At 36.3% G+C, this 18248-nt stretch overlaps 1 protein-coding gene across 1 annotated transcript in view; it reads right to left on the bottom strand.

The window, feature by feature from the left end:
* LOC140140736 (uncharacterized) overlaps nucleotides 1–8833 on the bottom strand; it is a 30910-nt gene extending 22077 nt beyond the window's left edge. The window contains exons 1-8 of the mRNA XM_072162486.1: nucleotides 8591–8833; nucleotides 7959–8029; nucleotides 7342–7461; nucleotides 5080–5199; nucleotides 4591–4622; nucleotides 3644–3762; nucleotides 2508–2605; nucleotides 594–597 (exon numbers count right to left, since the gene is read on the bottom strand). Coding sequence (XP_072018587.1) covers nucleotides 594–597; nucleotides 2508–2605; nucleotides 3644–3762; nucleotides 4591–4622; nucleotides 5080–5199; nucleotides 7342–7461; nucleotides 7959–8029; nucleotides 8591–8833 — 807 coding nt within the window. The remainder of the gene's footprint in view (nucleotides 1–593; nucleotides 598–2507; nucleotides 2606–3643; nucleotides 3763–4590; nucleotides 4623–5079; nucleotides 5200–7341; nucleotides 7462–7958; nucleotides 8030–8590) is intronic.
* Between the last annotated feature and the right edge of the window lie 9415 nt (nucleotides 8834–18248).

Below are 18248 nucleotides of genomic sequence, written 5' to 3'. Positions count from 1 at the left end.
GTGCTCATACGAAACAATGAATATTATATAACTCATACACAGTTTCTTGTCATTTGATTGGCCAATTACTATTGATTATTTCTGCCCGTGCAATATTCATTTTTTCATAGCAACGCTGACAGACGCGCGAGCGTATAGCCCGAGGTTTTCACCTCGTCTCGCCAATATAGGTGCGGATGTTGCTTCTAAAATAAATATACATTTAGATGTATTTGATTTATTTTGTTTTTGTGGTGATTTATAAAATTAATTGGACGAAAGAAAACTTATATATGAGTTATATAGAACAAATATTGAATTCGTTTAATGTAAAGAAGATTTCCATTCGCTGAAATATGAACTGTTCCATTAAACTCGGCAAAGCCTCGTGGAATGGAACATTCCATATTTCACCTCATAAGAATATTCTTACCATTGAACTCATAAACATTCAAAATAATGTACAGACTTAATATTAAGTAAGGAATATTTTTCGCAAAATTCCACGACTGATCTGACTGGGAGGTGTCTGGACATTATGCAGTTACTGTCCGTTTTTCCTATTCAGTGCACACACAGCGCTCCAATTGATGATTGACCTCTAGCTCACTCACTGTACTGTAGGTATAGGCAATAAACTAGTTAGTGAGCTGGTGGAAAAACCCTTCACCAAATATTAGCCATAGAGGCTCACATGTGAATTATAATATTCATTCTTAACATACTACAATTTGAAGCAGAGGATGATTTAAGCACTACCCAGCAAGTCTTGCGGTTAGCATAGCTGTGTGAGTGAACATGACACCACTGCCCGCCCACTGCATACACGTGCATGGTTAAATTTGAATTTGGACAGATATATTTACAATAAAAACACCTTCAAAAAGCTGGTCGATTTCACATTTTATGTTATCTACAGAAGGTGTGAATTATCCTTTATGCATACATCACTTTAGATCTGAAATCGACCAAGTAATAATGACACACACACAATTCTAAAACAACATCTTTTGCACAGAATTCAATGGGATTTAAAAAGTAAAGTGGCAGTTGAAACTCTAGTGATAACACTTTTACAGTGCATGATGGGGCTTCCTTAAATCATCCTCTGAATTTGAAGTAAAAAATGTCACGGGAAAGCTATTTTTCCGAAGAGAGAATTTCAAACTTTCATGGCAGTCAGACGTGTAATTTCAATGGCAAATTGTGCTCAACAGCGGACTTGTGATAGCTCCAACTTCGAAGGGCCACCGTCGGGTGATCGGTTTGATCAATTTTCGCCATAGAAGCTGTAAATAAACTTCAGTTCTTTCCCTCTATGGTCATCTAAATATTATTAAAATGCGATTTTGGGAAGATTGTTGTCGAGCCCTCCCAAATATGGAGTTCTGACTGCCCGATAGGGAGCTAAAAATGAAAAACTTATTTCCAAACCGTGTTAAGTCTAAAACCACATGTTTGCTCATTTACTTGCGTGATACAATCACAATTACTCTGACAAGTTTGACATGAGTTGTACCATCAACAAGCATGGTTAACAATATGCAGACTATTGTTCTCATTTAGGAAACAAAGGCCACGCACAGTATTGTTACTGTGCGTTTGCTTTGTAATGGTGCATCCAACTGAAATCATGATACCTATTTCACCACAACCCATTGCAATATAACACAGGTAAATCAGAAACATGTGTTTGTGGATTTAACCATGGATATGAGACACATCACATATTTAACATAGTTGGGCCGTTTTCAATGAGGTTTATCTTGGTTTAATGGAGTTAAAAGTCCTGCAAAGGTCGTGGTGAATTCTGCTTTAGACATGACTGCATAATGAGATGGTTATTGCTTGATATAAATGTTGCTTTCCATGAGTTTATATTATAGTCATAGAGTCGGAAATACGGTACTATAAATCACAGAGCAGGATACATTAGTTTAGTGGAATCATCCCTAGAAGCAGTGACGTAACAGGATTAAATATCATAGCATTTCGTTTACACTTTTTTTAATGTATTGCCCTGTACGTTACGCTGTGCTGTAATAATAGAGATTTTGCAAAAACTTACAAAACTTTCAATTTATGTGCAATATTTTATTATGTTATGTACTAATTACTCTTTTATTAAATTAAATTCTTTAGTGCACCTGTGGTGTGTGGGGGTGTGGGGGGTGTAGGGGTGGGTGTGTGTATGTGGACGGCTGATAGTTCGGGTGTGGGTGTATGGAAGATGTGTGAGGAGATGTAGGTGAGTGTGAGATTTTGCCTCAACAAGTGCAATTCATTCCTTTGAGTAATTTTGATGGTGATTTTATGTATATTTTTTTTATGTGTTAATGTAAACAATGCAAATGTAATATTACATGTAAAATTCCTTAACCACACCAAGTATTTGGTTATTTTTAGTTGTGGCGTTAAAATACCCAAACAATTAAGTTTCCGACGATACGTTTCTTTCAGGGACACCCTGTAGTCAAAGCAGTAATTAGGGTATAACAAAATATTGAGGGATCCATTTTAGCACTTACCTCGTTTTAGTAAATTTATAGAGAGTAAATCCAGTAGTATTGTGTGCATCTGGTACATCAATAAACTTCTTCTCCCATGATTTACTTATCTCGTCAACCTGAAAAATGAAACCATCAAAGCACATAGTATTTCTGAACCATTAGTATATTCCCATAATCAAAAGCTAAACTCAATTTTAATCTGGAGCAAGTTTTCCTGATCGTTAGTTAGTCAGTGCAATATTAGTCGTCAGTTCAATGGAAAAATGACTATTGCATTCACACGGATTGCAATAGTCCTTTTGCAGCTGACCGCTCAAAATAGCAGAAATAGTCAAATATTTATTGGGGTGTGTCGGGAGATGGTGTCAGATAAGTTTTCATAGAAAATGTGCCTTCCATGAGTTTACATTATGGTGGTCATAATGTAGTGAATTAGCCAAAACTGGCGGATTTAAGGCGACTGATTTGGAGCTTTGTGATGGTAAAATTTCTGAATTTCTGAGCATTGTTCTGATATTATCAAAGTTATTGACGTTTGAGATGATATGTACTGAATCTAAATACCAATAAGTGTTGATCAGAGCTAAAATGTACTTGTAATGTGCCAGTTTTTAATGTGGGAGGAGCTTTTGAAAAAACCCGTTAAAAGTGGAACATACTTTGAATGGGCCCTGGTTGGATAACCAGGAATCCGCGCAGTGGTTTTGGTACCATAAGTTTATAACAATTGACCCCAGTGGGGGACATTCAAACTTTCGGGAATAATTACCACTCGTAAGAGTCATATTTTAAGCTCCTCCAATGTTCAAATAATTGATACATTGCAAGTGCATTTCAGCTCTGACGAATGCCAATTAGGACATATACCAGAACAATGTTGCATATATTGATGAAGTTGAAGACCCAATTAAATACATGTACATGCAGCCTATTTATATGCTGTCAGTATGTAAATTACAGATTCATGTTAATGCCTCATTTTGTCTTAAATACACGGCTTTCGGTTGAACCATGCACTAGCAGGCTATGTTAACACACCTATGACAATAACAAAGGTACCAAAATCAAAATTTGGATAATTTTCACGATCGTCCGGATCAGCCAATCACTGAATGGGCCTTTAAGTCGTACCACTATCAAACAAATCAACTTACATATTTTCCTGATGCTGTATCAAATACTTTCTGGTCCTGGATAATAAATATCATTTGTGTTGCTTTAGCTCCCGTAATCCGATTAGAACCGTCCTTTCTTATTTCTCCTAATCTTGATTCTAGGTTTATTGGAGAAAAGAATACAGGGCGTCAAACAAACAAATCAAACACACAGAAAATATAACAGTAAAGGTTATCCATCAGCCAGTCATTAAAACCATAAATTTGTTGCATTTAGCGACCAAAAAAGAAACAAACACTATATTCTACGGGCCATCCGCCCCAGAATTTGCGTTTTGGAATTTTTTTTTAATTTTTTTTTATTTGTCTAGTTTTACTAAAGTCATGTAAAATCAGCCGTTTTGGCTAAAAGTGTTTAGAAAAATATGTTGCAAGAAACAGTCAGATTTTTTTTTCATATATGTCAGTTTTGGTGAAATTCCCTACTTAAAAGTTCCACCCGCCGGAAAACAGGGTCTTTTTTCGTCGCCATTGTTGCTGAAATCTTTAACACTGAATAAAGCAGTGGCGTACCAACCGCCGGGGTGCCCAAGCCCTCTGCGAGCTAACCATATGTCCACCAGTTATTTAAGATTGCAGTTTGCTCCTGGGACCACCAGCCATCTCTAGAAACCAATTCTCAACTGTTTTCTACAAAGCACAGAGCGCCTTACAAGAAATTCAAGAAAACATTTACATAATCAATCAAGCATAAATGAATCGTGACGATTTACTTGAACCCAGACACCGACCTATTGTTCCGTTTTTAGGCTGCACACTAATTTTGACCAATTTTTGTCCAGTTAAAATCAGGTTTGCACCCTTTTAAACTCCTACACCAAATGGTTTTAAACGGTTTTACCTGATTAGGTTGGCTTTATTGACTCTGTCCAATATATCGTTTGTAGTCAAGGTATCAATAGCACTGTTGAATGACACCAACTCACGGACATAGGACCCTAAACAGTCAGAACCAATTCTGAAAAGGCGAAAGGAAGATAAATAAACAAAAACATTTGAAACTACTAAACAAAATTATAAATATGAGACAAACCTAATTTTAATGTCACACAATCATGCATAAAGATATTATATGCCTTCATCAAAGGAATGACACGATCATTCACTTTTGAAGTGTGACGTAATACGTTTAGTAACTTGTAATATCCCAGTCCATATTCAGAGACGATCGGTTGGCCTTGATGTGGATGATTCCTTAACTTATCTCTGAAACTATCGAGCTCCCTATCCAAAATCTTGAGAGATCGTCCAGTTGTTCCTCTGTGAAATTCTTGACAAACAGGTTCCTCTAGTAGTCGGTCAAAAGGTTCCTTTGGTAAAACTTGGTGAAGATTCAGTTATTAGCGGCTTGATTTTGCAAGTTTGCCACCCTTGGGACTTTTACCCGGTACACCAAGAGTTAAAGACGGATTTACCTGATTAAGTCGGTTTCATTCACTTTTTCCAATATATCATCTGTAATCAAGTTATCAATAATAGCACTGTTGAATGACCACAACTCAAGGAGGTTGGATACTAAACAGTCAAGATCAGGCCTGTAAAGGTGAAACAAAAAAATCAACTTACAACAATGCGAAAAAAATCATGTCCGCCCGTCCAAAAACAACTGAATTGTTATTAATTTCATACAGCAAAATGTTTTTACCAAATTCTCCAAAACGCAGGCTCTGGGTCTGTCTGTCCGTACAACTGGTTTTTTAGTTGTTTTTTTTAACGAAAAAACACATTTACTTATAATTTTCAGTTGTTGCTACTACAGCTTTCATCGAGCGGACCCGATCATCCACTTTTTTGAACTGGTACGTAATGATCGTGTCATATACTTTCAGTAACTTGTAACGCCCACAGTCCATTTTCAAAGATGGTTGGTTGGCCTTGATGTGGATGCTTCATTAACTCCTCTCGTGAATCATCGGGCTTCTGTCCCTGGACAGACCTTTCTGGTCTTTTTCCAGGTCAACGCGATGACTCGACAACACAATGTGGATGTGTTGGGAGACCATGAACAAAGTAGTGCTTGGAGGTCTACTTTCAAGAAATCAGGTTTTGAGAGAACGTTCAGTTTCTCCTATGTATAATTCTAGACATGCAGGTTCCCTGGCATGGAATCATATACACCGAACAAGTGACGTTTCCCTCAGTATTGTCCTTTTGTACCACGACAGACTGGCGCAATTTCCGAGTACATTATATGAAAGTAACCGTAAAGCGTTTCCGAAATTCCTTTGCTATGGTGGTAAGTTTATCTATCCTTTGGATGCAACAGTTCCTCTTAGAGTTTGATTTACCACTCTGTTAATTTTTTGAATGCCCATTTAAGGGGTACTACACCCCTCGATAAATTTGTGTCTATTTTTGCATTTTTCTCAAAAACTAATAACACAGTGGTAACAAAAGTTATGTATATTATAGGGCAAGGAATCCAATTTCTGCACTAGAATTTCAGTGACCCAAAATAAGCGGTTTGTTATTTATGATAAAAAAATAAGGTACCGCTAGGATGTACCTCGTTTCCTATCATATATATATACTGAACCGATTGTCTTGAGTCACTGAAATTTCAGTGTAGTAATTGGATTCCTTGCCCCAATAATATACATACCTTTTATTACAAGTGTGTTATTATTTTTTGAGAAAAATGCAAAAATAGTCAAAAATTTACCACAGGGTGTAGTACCACCTTAAGGGTAGCCCTACTTACAGATTACTTCAAACTTATGACAACAAACTTGTATTACATCAAATTTATGTTTCAATGAGTGGTTGAAAAAATCAGATATGTTGGCCCGTGTACGTTGGCTTGTGGTACATTTTGATTTCTAATCCACTGTCAGCATGGTCAGCTTGGATCATGTATCCAGAAAAGCTAGTGATCTCCTCTCCTTGAGTTTTGTATGCGAATGTAACAAAACAAACAAACACTATTTGCAACCGGCGAACCGGCGAGCCCGTAGCCGCTCCATGGGTTTGCTGGTAATATGTGCCATTGTAGACAAACTTCATACAGCGAAGACAACATCAATGAGTTTTTATTACCACATGGACCGCATACCAGCTTTCAAATTTCGACAGTAAAAATAGAAAGCACTTTGTTCACCGGCATAGATATGTGTGGTTACGTAGTATATAGTAGTACGAAATTTATGTTTTCAATGAGTGGTTGAAAAAATCAGATATGTTGGCCCGTGTACGTTGGCTTGTGGTACATTTTGATTTCTAATCCACTGTCAGCATGGTCAGCTTGGATCATGTATCCAGAAAAGCTAGTGATCTCCTCTCCTTGAGTTTTGTATGCGAATGTAACAAAACAAACAAACACTATTTGCAACCGGCGAACCGGCGAGCCCGTAGCCGCTCCATGGGTTTGCTGGTAATATGTGCCATTGTAGACAAACTTCATACAGCGAAGACAACATCAATGAGTTTTTATTACCACATGGACCGCAGACCAGCTTTCAAATTTCGACAGTAAAAATAGAAAGCACTTTGTTCACCGGCATAGATATGTGTGGTTACGTAGTATATAGTAGTACGACGGGTTAAAGCATGTTCCTTTGATTTGACAACACTGACAATAGGTTGGAGTAAAATGTTTGTACACCTTTGGTACAACTTGATGGATACTTGGATATTAGCGAAATTTTTCCCGGTACATCAAGTATTATACACAGTTTTACCTGATTAAGTTGGCTTCATTGACTTTGTCCAATATATCCTCTGCAGTTAAATTACTAATAATAGTACTGTTGAACGACCACAACTCAAGGATGCTAGATGATAAACAGTTAGGGCCAAGTCTGAATAGGTGAAAGGAAAAACAATATGAAACGAAAATAAACAACCACAAAATCATAATCATTTCGAATAATGTACATTTTGTTTCCAATACCCATGCCCAATAGGTCGGTCTGTCCAATGTTGTTGTTGTTATTGGTTTTAATTTGTTTTGTTTTGTCTTTTTTTTTTTATTGTTGTTTGAAGTATTTGTTTGTTGTTGTTCGTTTGGTTTTTTATTTTTAATTTTTTTTTTTTTCAGGAAGAGGCTAACTGACCTTTAAAAACAGTCAGAAACAAATAACTTCTTCCAAAAAACAAATGTTTTTAGTTTCATACAGCTAAAATGTTTTTAAAAAATACTCCACAAATCTGGATCGGTTTTGTAGTTGTTGTTGCTGTTGTTTATTTTTTGTTTGTTTGTTTGTTTGTTTTTTTGTCCCAATGTGCGTGAGACAAACATAAATGTACTAAATTTTGGATCAAGTCCCCCCCCCTCCCCTCCGGGATGTTTTCTTACCGGTAACAAACTGAATTCCAGTCATTCTCATCCACAGTGATGTTTACAACGCCTTCATGAAGTGCCAGCATCTGAAATTACAAAAGATACAACTTTTTTTTAAAAATATGAATGGCTTAAAATGACCACGTTACACATAGAGCATTATGTCTTAAGAGGGAACTCAATTTGCGGTTGTTCTTTTAACAACACAAACTTATGACGAATTTCGGTGGCTTGCGAATAAAAAAAATGTCCGAGGTATCGACATCCCGAAGATCCCACCCCGGTTAACCCGGTTAATTTGTGCTTACAATACCTTTTATATTGAAAAGTCCTACTGTTCTAATATCTACCCGCAAAGACCAAATTGTTAGCATCTGCCCCCCCACCCCATTTTTGATGATTTTAAGACCTTAGTTATTGAGCATCGCCCGCATAAGAATTCCATATTTTTAAGCATTTTCCCACAAAAGACCCCTGTTTTTCACACGCCCCCACCCCCCCCCCCAAAAAAAAAACATGTTAAAGTATACCGCACATACATGTCACTTTACTGTTTAAGTGCCCTTTCAAATTTAGTTGAGAAAACCAAATGTTACGGAGCATGGCGGGATTTCATTAAAAACCGGACATTGCCTCCTGGTTATTACCTTTTGTAACACTTCTGTTGTCAACACATTATCAGCTTCCACAGTGTATATAGCAAATCTAATTTCGGACGGGAATTTTTCTTCGACAAATTCTTGATGTTTTAAAGCAGGTGATCCAACTGGTGTCCATAATTTTTCTGTACGACTTTCTTGTTGGAATTTAAACATCCCAGTTGCACAACATAATGCGATGGATAATACAATTAAGATAATTACCCGTGGGTAGCCTCCAACTAAGGGCATGTTCACATATGAATTATTTACCCGGGACCCGAGTTAATCCGGGTTGTACCCGGGTCCCGGGTTCAAAAAATCTCTGTTCACACTATAGCCACTCTCATAAAGAAAATTGACCCGGGTTGATTATTTTACCTAAGCCTACTGATGATGCAGGCGTATAGTATAGGCCTACATATTCTGTCATTGACTATTACCGGTATATATAACAGGCTCCCGGCCTAACTATGCTAATTTTTTATTTTTTAATTCCACCTTATGTAATTTATGCTTCTGTTTTGGGTTAAAACTCACAAAATAATTGTTACTTCTTGATTCGATAATGCTAGTAATTTGTTTGCATGAAAATAACTTTCTTATCTCAGGAATAGATGTTTATTGATTTTATTGCCAAAGAACTGAATCATTCTTTTCCCAGTGCAGACAGACACAATAGAAATGGGGTGATAATGGTTGCGTTTACTTCTAGTATGCGGGTCAAACAGTGAATTTCTGTTCACACTACAATTGTCATACCCGGCTTTGACCCGGGTTTTAACCTACTCTTTCCTAGGTTGAAAAAAATTGACCCGGGTCGATTTTTTTGAGGTTTTTTCCTGTTCACACTTATAACCAACCCGGGTCTAACCCGGGTTGTACCCGGGACCCAGGGCAAAACAGGCATAGTGTGAACACGACCTAATCTACCAAATCTGTCAAGAAAACAAACAACCAAACAAACACCTAGGTATGTTATCTATGTTACGTATCAGATTAACTTATTTCACTCACATACTTTTAAAGGACGTAATAATAATAATAATAATAATAATAATAATAATAATAATAATAATAATAATAATAATAATAATAATAATAACACTAATAATAATAATAATAACAATGATAACCAAGTAAGTGGTACTGTTAGTGCTCAATCATAGAGGAGCTTGACGAGATATAACAAAAATGTTCTTGAAACATTATTACGTGTTATAAACATGTTTTGGTTTTATTCAAAGCGTTTTAATATATTTAAATTAAATGACGGGTTATGTAAATGTCATAATTTTTTTAAACCTTAGATATGAAAAAAAATCCAATACAAACACATTTTGAAAATGTTGTCAAAATATTGTACAATTTTGTGAGGCAAACATTTGCGAATAAATATTTTGTCAATTCTTACATAACATTATTATAAGGATGTTTTGCATCATGTGTTTAAATATGTTGTTTGAATGTTATTACATGTAAAACATTTATACAAGTCATGTATAACCCGACAATAAAACGTTTTATGTGACACGTTTTGTGCTTGCTGGGGCTACATGTTGTCTAACAGTACTGTTTCGTAAGTACTATTACTAATAATAATTATTATGATAATTATAATCATCATAAAAATAATAATTGTTATTATAATATAACTAAATCATACAATATGACATTGTAACTATAATGATATTGAAGATACAAAAACACATAATATAATTTGACTAGTATTAATGTACCTTTGCGTGAAAATATGCATACATATCTGATATACAACTCTACATCGCTTGCTTGCCCGTAAAAGTACCCATTTGCGCGCTTTGTGTGTGTCGTGTTTGTGTGGGGCGTTTTTGTGTACGTTTTATTTGTGTGTGGGTTTTTTTTCAGTTTTTGGGTTTTTTTTTTTGCACGCGAGCATGACTAGTCCCCTCGCAATACATATCACCCTTGAAAAAAACATTATAATTTCATCATGAAAAAAACAATAAATCATTAAAACCAGCAAGTCAACAGATGAATATTTTTTCAGTTTTTAAAAAAGTAAATCAGACTGTTGTATTATTCTCTAATTATAGTACTAGTGCTCTAGTACTAGAGGTAGCCAGTGAAATCCATTACTTTTCAACCACAACAAGAATAATAATATAAGGTCAATTCTAAACCACTAAAGCAAATCCAATATGAATATTGTTATTTACAATGACTATAGCCTGCTGATAGAATAGAACTTATCACCACTATGACCACGGTCACGGTGTATGGCAGCACCGGGAATGACCGAGAATACTGGCACACCGAAGCCCAAAGCTATAGTAGGACTACTGTCTGTTCAATTTAACTTAGAGACTGTTATTATTTGTTTTCAAAAAATAATATATGGGTTAGAAAAAAAGTCATTAAAGAAAATGTTCTATTGGACTTTTTTGGAAACATTTTGAACATGTTTTTCTTCATGTTGACTTTTATTATCTAATTCTGACTTTATTTTGACAATAAATTGAGGTCACGCAGTGGAAAATGAAATCGATTCCTTGACCTTGAAGGCTACTGATAAATGCTTTGAACTAGAGACTGTCGGGGTAAATTCTAAAAACCGGGTCTCTACGTTAATTGGACAGTAGTTGAATTGTATTTAAAATAGTATATTGTACAAACATTTGTTACACTCATCAGCATTGTGATACACGTGGTCATTATAATATACAATTTCTTACTTGTAATAGCCACTTTCCATCAAGTTCACAATAACATTACTGCATCGAGTAAGACAATCCACGTCTCCCCGTGATTCTTCTGCCATTTCAAAGTTATGGCCACAACTGGTAGAACATGCCTTCAAATCGTATAAAACGAATGAAGCTACTGGACCACTTACCTAGCTGTATCATATGCCTCAATAATCAGAATTAGAATTACAATGAGGGCAGCACACTGCATATGCTGGTGACACTTGGCTGTGCAATAATTATGAGCCCTGGAAAGGGTTCAGCAACCATTATACCTTTCCTTCATTGACTACTCAAATGCATTTGATTGTGTGCGGCATAGGCAGCTATGGAGAATAATGCAAGAAATTGGGTTTTCCGAGTATGTGACTGATCTGATTCGCTCATTATATCTCAACTAAGAAGCCACTGTTAGAACAGAGTGGAGACAGTGAGTGGTTCACTATTGGCCAAGGCGTTCCTCAAGGATGCATTCTGTCACCGTACCTTTTCAACATATATGCAGAGTACATCATGAGGAGAGCATTTGTTGGTGTTACAGGTCAGGTGTCAGTCGGAGGACGAAAGACAGACAATTTCAGATACGCTGACGACATCACCCTTATTGCAAAGTCATCAGATGAGCTTCAGGACCTCATAGACAGAGTAAAAGCAAGCAGTGAGGAATTTGGGCTGCATCTCAATGTCAAGAAAACAAAGACAATGATCTATGGAGGAGATGCAAATCAGCAAGTGAAGGTGAATGGAGAAGTTGTGGAACAAGTTGACACCTTCAACTTTCTGGGACCACTTATAGACAATGCAGGGGACAGTTCACAGGAAATCAGAAGACGCCTAGCCATGGCAAGATCATCCGCAATTGCTTTGACAGATATATGGAAAGACAGAGGTATTTCTAAAGTTACCAAGATTCATATTATGGATACTCTGGTTTTCCGATTACCTTGAGTGGTTGTGAAACGTGGGCGGTGGGAATGACAGATAAGGAAAAGATCTTGGCTTTTGAAATGTGGCGCTGGCGGAAGATGCTGAGTATATCGTGGAAAGAACATAAGACCAATGAATTTGTAAGAAGCCAAATTGGAGAGCATGCTTCCATGTGCCAAAAAATAGATCGTTTTAAACTAGCGTATTTAAGTCACATTTCTAGAAGAGATGGTGACAACATTGAGAAGATAATTATGCAAGGTCGCGTAGAAGGCATTCGTAGAAGAAGTAGACAGAAGCTTAGATGGACTGATGGAATTAAACAATTAACAGGCCTTTTTCTAGTCGCAGCCCACCGTCTGGCTCAAGACAGAAGTCATGACCTATCGGACCACGACGACGATCTCTTCTTTGCTTTTTATGGGCACTCCGAGGTCTTTTTACGGGTCTAAGGTATTTTTCTTTGCTTTTTACTGGCCCACTACGGTCTCTATATGTACGTGTCCATTATAAGGTCTATTTTCTTCGGTCTTTTGCGTGGCCTATAAAAAGCAAACAAAAGTAGCGGGCCCGTAAAAAGAAAGATAAGAGTCGTGCATTAACAATACAAGCTAGTCTTTGACTCTCACTTTCTAATAAATATTTCACTTGAATTATGTCTGCTTTTGCCACAATTAGAAAACATAAGGGGAGTGCAGCAAATTTTCGCGCGCATAGAGCCCTAAAACGTTCATTATTTGATAATGTAGCTTAAAAATTGGCAATCTTTCTGCACTTCGCGTGGAAATTGTTCCAATAAGTCCCAATTAAGTCGCTACTTTCGAATTGCGCATTTGTCCGATTCAGTTCATACTTAATTATTTTAGCTATTTTAGCTAAATTAGCATTGAAATTAGCAAATTTTCTGCACTTTGTGCGGAAGTTGTTCAGAGAAACTTTATCTGTGAGCAAAATGTTCCGCTTCAACATGTGTTCAGGAATTTTAAAGGGGTCTGTGCGTTCATTTTACCCCCGGGCCCGTAATGGCTCTTGGCGGCATGGGGATTCGAGTTTTTACTTGCATTAAATATTACAAAAAATATGAAGACCAACTCTGACATTTAAAACGTGAATGTAGATTACTCGGGTTATTCCACTTGAAATTGAGTGTGAATTTCAAATGAGGTTATAAATGAGTGACTCCATTTGAATAGTATGCTATAGGTTATATATTTTATTGAAAAACGTTTTCTGTCGAACGTTAATAGTTTTAAATAACATGATGAACAACGTTTTTTTTTTCTCCTTTAAAATATTGTAAACATTGTATGTACACGTTTTATAACCTGAAGTTGTTTTGTAGAGTCGACATTTAAACGTGTGCAGGAAACCCACGGATGTTTGATGGGATCATTTATTAGTTTTTCAAACAAAACATCGCGTACAACCACATTTTAGGCTTAAACAGCTAAAAGTGATATCATGCTAATGTATACAGATGCTTTTGAGTCATTCTCAACTTTAATTTCCCATCTTTAACAACATTATTCACTTTAATAGTATTTTTCGGATATAAAATGTATCTATTAATGACAAAATTGGTGGCGCTATTTAGTTACTGGAAATTATTCTTTCAAGCTTTTAATACAAATAATTCCTTTTATTGTTTGATGAAATATGTTTATAAAATGTCCTTGTTGCTTGTTTCACCCATCCAAGCTGTTTTAATGGCAGTATTAATCACCCAACCCTTGCAAATGAAGAAATACGATTTAGGATAAATAGCGCCATCTATAGTTTGCTTAATTTTAGTTAATAATGAAGCCAATTCTATATACATAAAACAGCCGTGAACCTTTGTGAGACCTTAAAACGGTACGAAGAAAACTAGAAAGGTTTTTGTGTTGGTTGGCTTATGTGAGATGTGCATTATTTACAATTATTAACAACTATTTTCGAATTACTCAGCAGACTATATTGATTAACGGGTTTTCTTAATTAAGGTTGCCCCCATCCTACCCACCCCCCACCCCCAGTGAGTTGACACTGTGGAGGGGGGATGGTGAATTCTACATGGTTTGAAACGCTGCTGAATCCTGGGGCTAAACAATTAATGAAATACTTTTTAGCATGAAAAAGCACATGAATTTTTGTAAATGTTTCGTTCAAACTTTCACATTTTCGTATGCTTCTTGAGTGCTTTTATCACTACTGGGGTCAGACAATTGGATTTTCTCGCACTTTTTATCATCATCAGTAGTAGCCCTAGGAATGTCTTCATAAGTTTCGCTGTCTGGTCTGGCGTCAAGTGAAGGAACTAAAAGTCCTCGATAGCTTTGGCCTGTGCCTTTAGAATCAGCAATCAATTCTTGATATGGCTTCGCCGCATCCTTTGCGGAGTACCCAAAGTTGGCTGCACCTGTTGGGGACTTTTCAGTGGGATTTGGCAATGGTCGAGTTTCCTTGTTGACTGTCTCGATAGTTGGTATTTCGTACACCTCGTTGCTACTGGTAACGTCTGTCGTTCTACAGTTACGACACCAATACCTATTTGTATAAATAAATATTATACTTTGATTAAATCATAATAGGCGGGAAATGTTAAGCTTTTACCACTACGCCGAAAAGTTGACCCACGTTAAGAGTGCTATTAGTTGACCAGTCTGGTCTGTATTTTGTGTGTAAAGAAAGGAGACAAGGTATAAGGCTTGGATTAATTTGTGATGCTTCTGGCGAGATGTCACAAGACAATTTTCAAAATAAAATATTTTGTTATTAATCCGCGATGTTATAAGGCCCGCCGATTACGAGCTGATCAAAGTATAACATAATGTTTCTATGCATACAGTTGAAAGAATATTTTCAGATACCAATTAAATACTAGTGTAATGGCATATCGTTTAGCAAAAGCTACTCCATGAAATGTTCCGGGGGACCAAAATATGTCCCTTGGATCATTTTCTTTAACAGTTTCGCTATTGAAAACCGTTATAAAATAATATTTAGAATCGATTCACGGCGTAGAGTGCATTAAAATTGACCAAGCTTAAAGCTTATAGGATTGGGCGAATCACCATAATTGTTTTGAAACGAGTTGTTTCTATGGCCAAATTTGCCGTAGAACACAAATCCGCCAAAAATTTTGACCTCCGATGACGTTTGACCCCCCTACTATTCAAAAATTCAAAATGGCTGCCCAAATGACATCTTTTTGCTTGTTTATGGCATATTTTAATAGATACATAGCTTCAATGTGTCTTGTTTTATATTATTGCGGTTGAGGAACACAAGTTTGACACTTTTGAGATAATTATCTGTACCCTGTACAAGTTCAGTCGCCAAAAATTCAAAATGGCCCCCAAAGTGTCGTCATTTTGCTTGTAATAGCATATTTTAATAGATACATGGCTTCAAATAAGTCTTTTTTATGTTTTTGGATTTGGGAGCACAACTTTAACACTTATAAGAAGATTTTGAGTACCATATACGAGTTATCAATTGCCAGAAATTCAAAATGGCCGCCAAAATGACGTTATTTTGCTTGTAATAGCATATATTGAAAGATACAGGGCTACAAATATGTCTTTATCTATGTTTGGATGTAAGGGAACACAAATTAGACACTTAAAACATAATTAGCAGTATTGTATACGAATAATGAGTTGCCAGCACTGAATATCATCCAATTTTGTTGAAGAAAACGGCTGAAATCTACTTCTTAAGCAGTAGAAATATAAGCAAGGTTAGTTTACATGTGTTTACATGGCATGTCATTGCATTGTAATTGTAACTGAGAGCAACCTACATTTTGTATTTTACACTAGGATATTTTTCCTAAAGCATAAATATCTGCTGACAAGTTTGATTCTGGTTTCTTTGCATTTTGCATGGATTGTCACAGTTCTTCACACAAAATTTGAATCTACTGTCGACTTTCACTGGTCACAATTGATACATATCTTGGGCTACTGTAACCCTAGAGATAGAATCATGTGTCACAGTACATGCATCTAGAAGTTTCTTTATTTTCAGTTCTGTTTTCTTCACGAGGGTTAGTCGCTTTGATATTTTAAGCGTCTGCGGGTAATTGGACTATATATCTCCTTAGCATCTGAAACAGTATCAGAACTTCTTGCCCATTTCCATTTTTATCAGCATTGCGTTGATCAATATTGCTAATAAGTGTTGTGAATGTCTGACGGGTTTGAACTGATCGACGTGGACCCACCACTTGCTACAATGCGCAGATTGAACAGAAAATTGGAGTTCAGAAGCTGCTAAACATAACTGCCGTAGAGAAAGTGTTTACCTCACCTGGATCTATAGTGTCCATACATGGGCCCTTATTGCGATTTCAAAGCTACTATCTCCAAGTCATGCAGCTCACTCCATATCCCTCTACAATGAATAAACTTCATGGATGGAGATTGGAGACATAAGGTATCGACCATACTGGCTTCAAATGGTTCATATCAAATAGATTTGCTAGGATTGCTGAGATTGCGAAGGAACCCATGTGTCGTCGACAGTGTCCATCATAGACTTTTTGATGTTGTCGTTGATATCAACTCAAATAAGTTAGTTTTGGCAGACGGTGTCCACGTATATACATACAGAACGATCGGTTCATGCATTGAAAACTATTCTCAGCTAATTGGTGCTTTCATTTTCCCATTGATGGATCTCCTGGGAATAGATGACAGAGACAGCCATGTCGACAAAAGTGAAAAATCTAGAATATGAAGCAGAATTTGCTAAATTTGACGTTTGTATTGTAGAAAGTGGTGAAAATTTCGTGCGAAGAACTGAGACAATCCATTCAAAATGCGGTGTATCCAGAATCAAACATGTCAGCAGATGTTGATACTTTGTTGAAAAATATCCTAGTGTAAAATACAAAATGCAGGTTGCTCACAGTAAAAATTACAAATGCAATGACATGCCATATAAGCACACGTGAACTAATCCTGTTTATTTTCTACTCCTTAGAGAAGTAGATTTAGCAGTTTTCTTCAACAAAATTGGATGATATTTTAATGCTGGCAACTCATAATTCGTGTATGGTACTGCTAATTATGTTAAAAGTGTCTAATTTATGTTCCCCCAACATCAAAACATCTGATAAATACATATTTGTAGCCATGTATCTGTCAAAATGTGCAAAATGAGCAAAATGACGTCATTTTGGCAGCCATTTTGAATTTCTGGCAACTGATAACTCGTACAGGGCACTCCAATTCTTCTTATAAGTGTCAAAGTTGTGCTCCCAAATCCAAAAACATATGAAAAAGACTTATTTGAAGTCATGTACCTACTAAAATATACTATTACAAGCAAAATGACGTCAATTTGGCGGCCATTTCGAATTTTTGGCGACTGAACTTGTACAAGGTACAGATAATCATCTCAAACGTGTCAAATTTGTGTTCCTCAACCCCCAAAACATATAAAAGACACGTTGAAGCTATGTATCTACTAAAAAATGCCACAAACAAGCAAAAATATGTTATTTTGGCAGCCATTTTGAATGTTTGAATAGTAGGGGGGTCAAACGTCATCGGAGGTCAAACATTTTGACGGATTTGTGTTCTACGCTAAATTTGGCCATAGAAACAACTCGTTTTAAATCAGTTTTGTAAAAAAAGTTCAGATTCGCCCATAGTATAATGTACAATTTCGGTCAAATTTTGTTATTCCTTGACAAAATGATTATACAATGATTCCAAGTAACAACTATCAAGGAGGTACTGGGCCTAATGCGTTAAAATGAAAGAACACTACTTAGTCACTAAACGTTTGGGGCTTTATGTGGAAATTGGCGAATAAAACCGGTTTTAATATAAAAGAAAAAATTCTGCTGTAATTCAATCACTTAGGCTTAGTCTTTCACGTTGTGTCTTAGTACACCATTTTGCATTACAATCATGCAAAATGTAGAAATTCAAGATAAATTGATGTCGATGCGGAGCAAATCACACATTATGGCTTTAACTGCCGGTGTGTTTTAACTCACCACAAAAAGAAAACAATCGTGG

Source organism: Amphiura filiformis, chromosome 2 (genome assembly GCF_039555335.1).
Source record: "Amphiura filiformis chromosome 2, Afil_fr2py, whole genome shotgun sequence".
In the NCBI taxonomy this organism is placed as follows: domain Eukaryota; kingdom Metazoa; phylum Echinodermata; class Ophiuroidea; order Amphilepidida; family Amphiuridae; genus Amphiura; species Amphiura filiformis.
The sequence above is the reverse complement of the archived record's forward strand: the minus strand, read 5'-3'. Positions and strand labels throughout refer to the sequence as shown.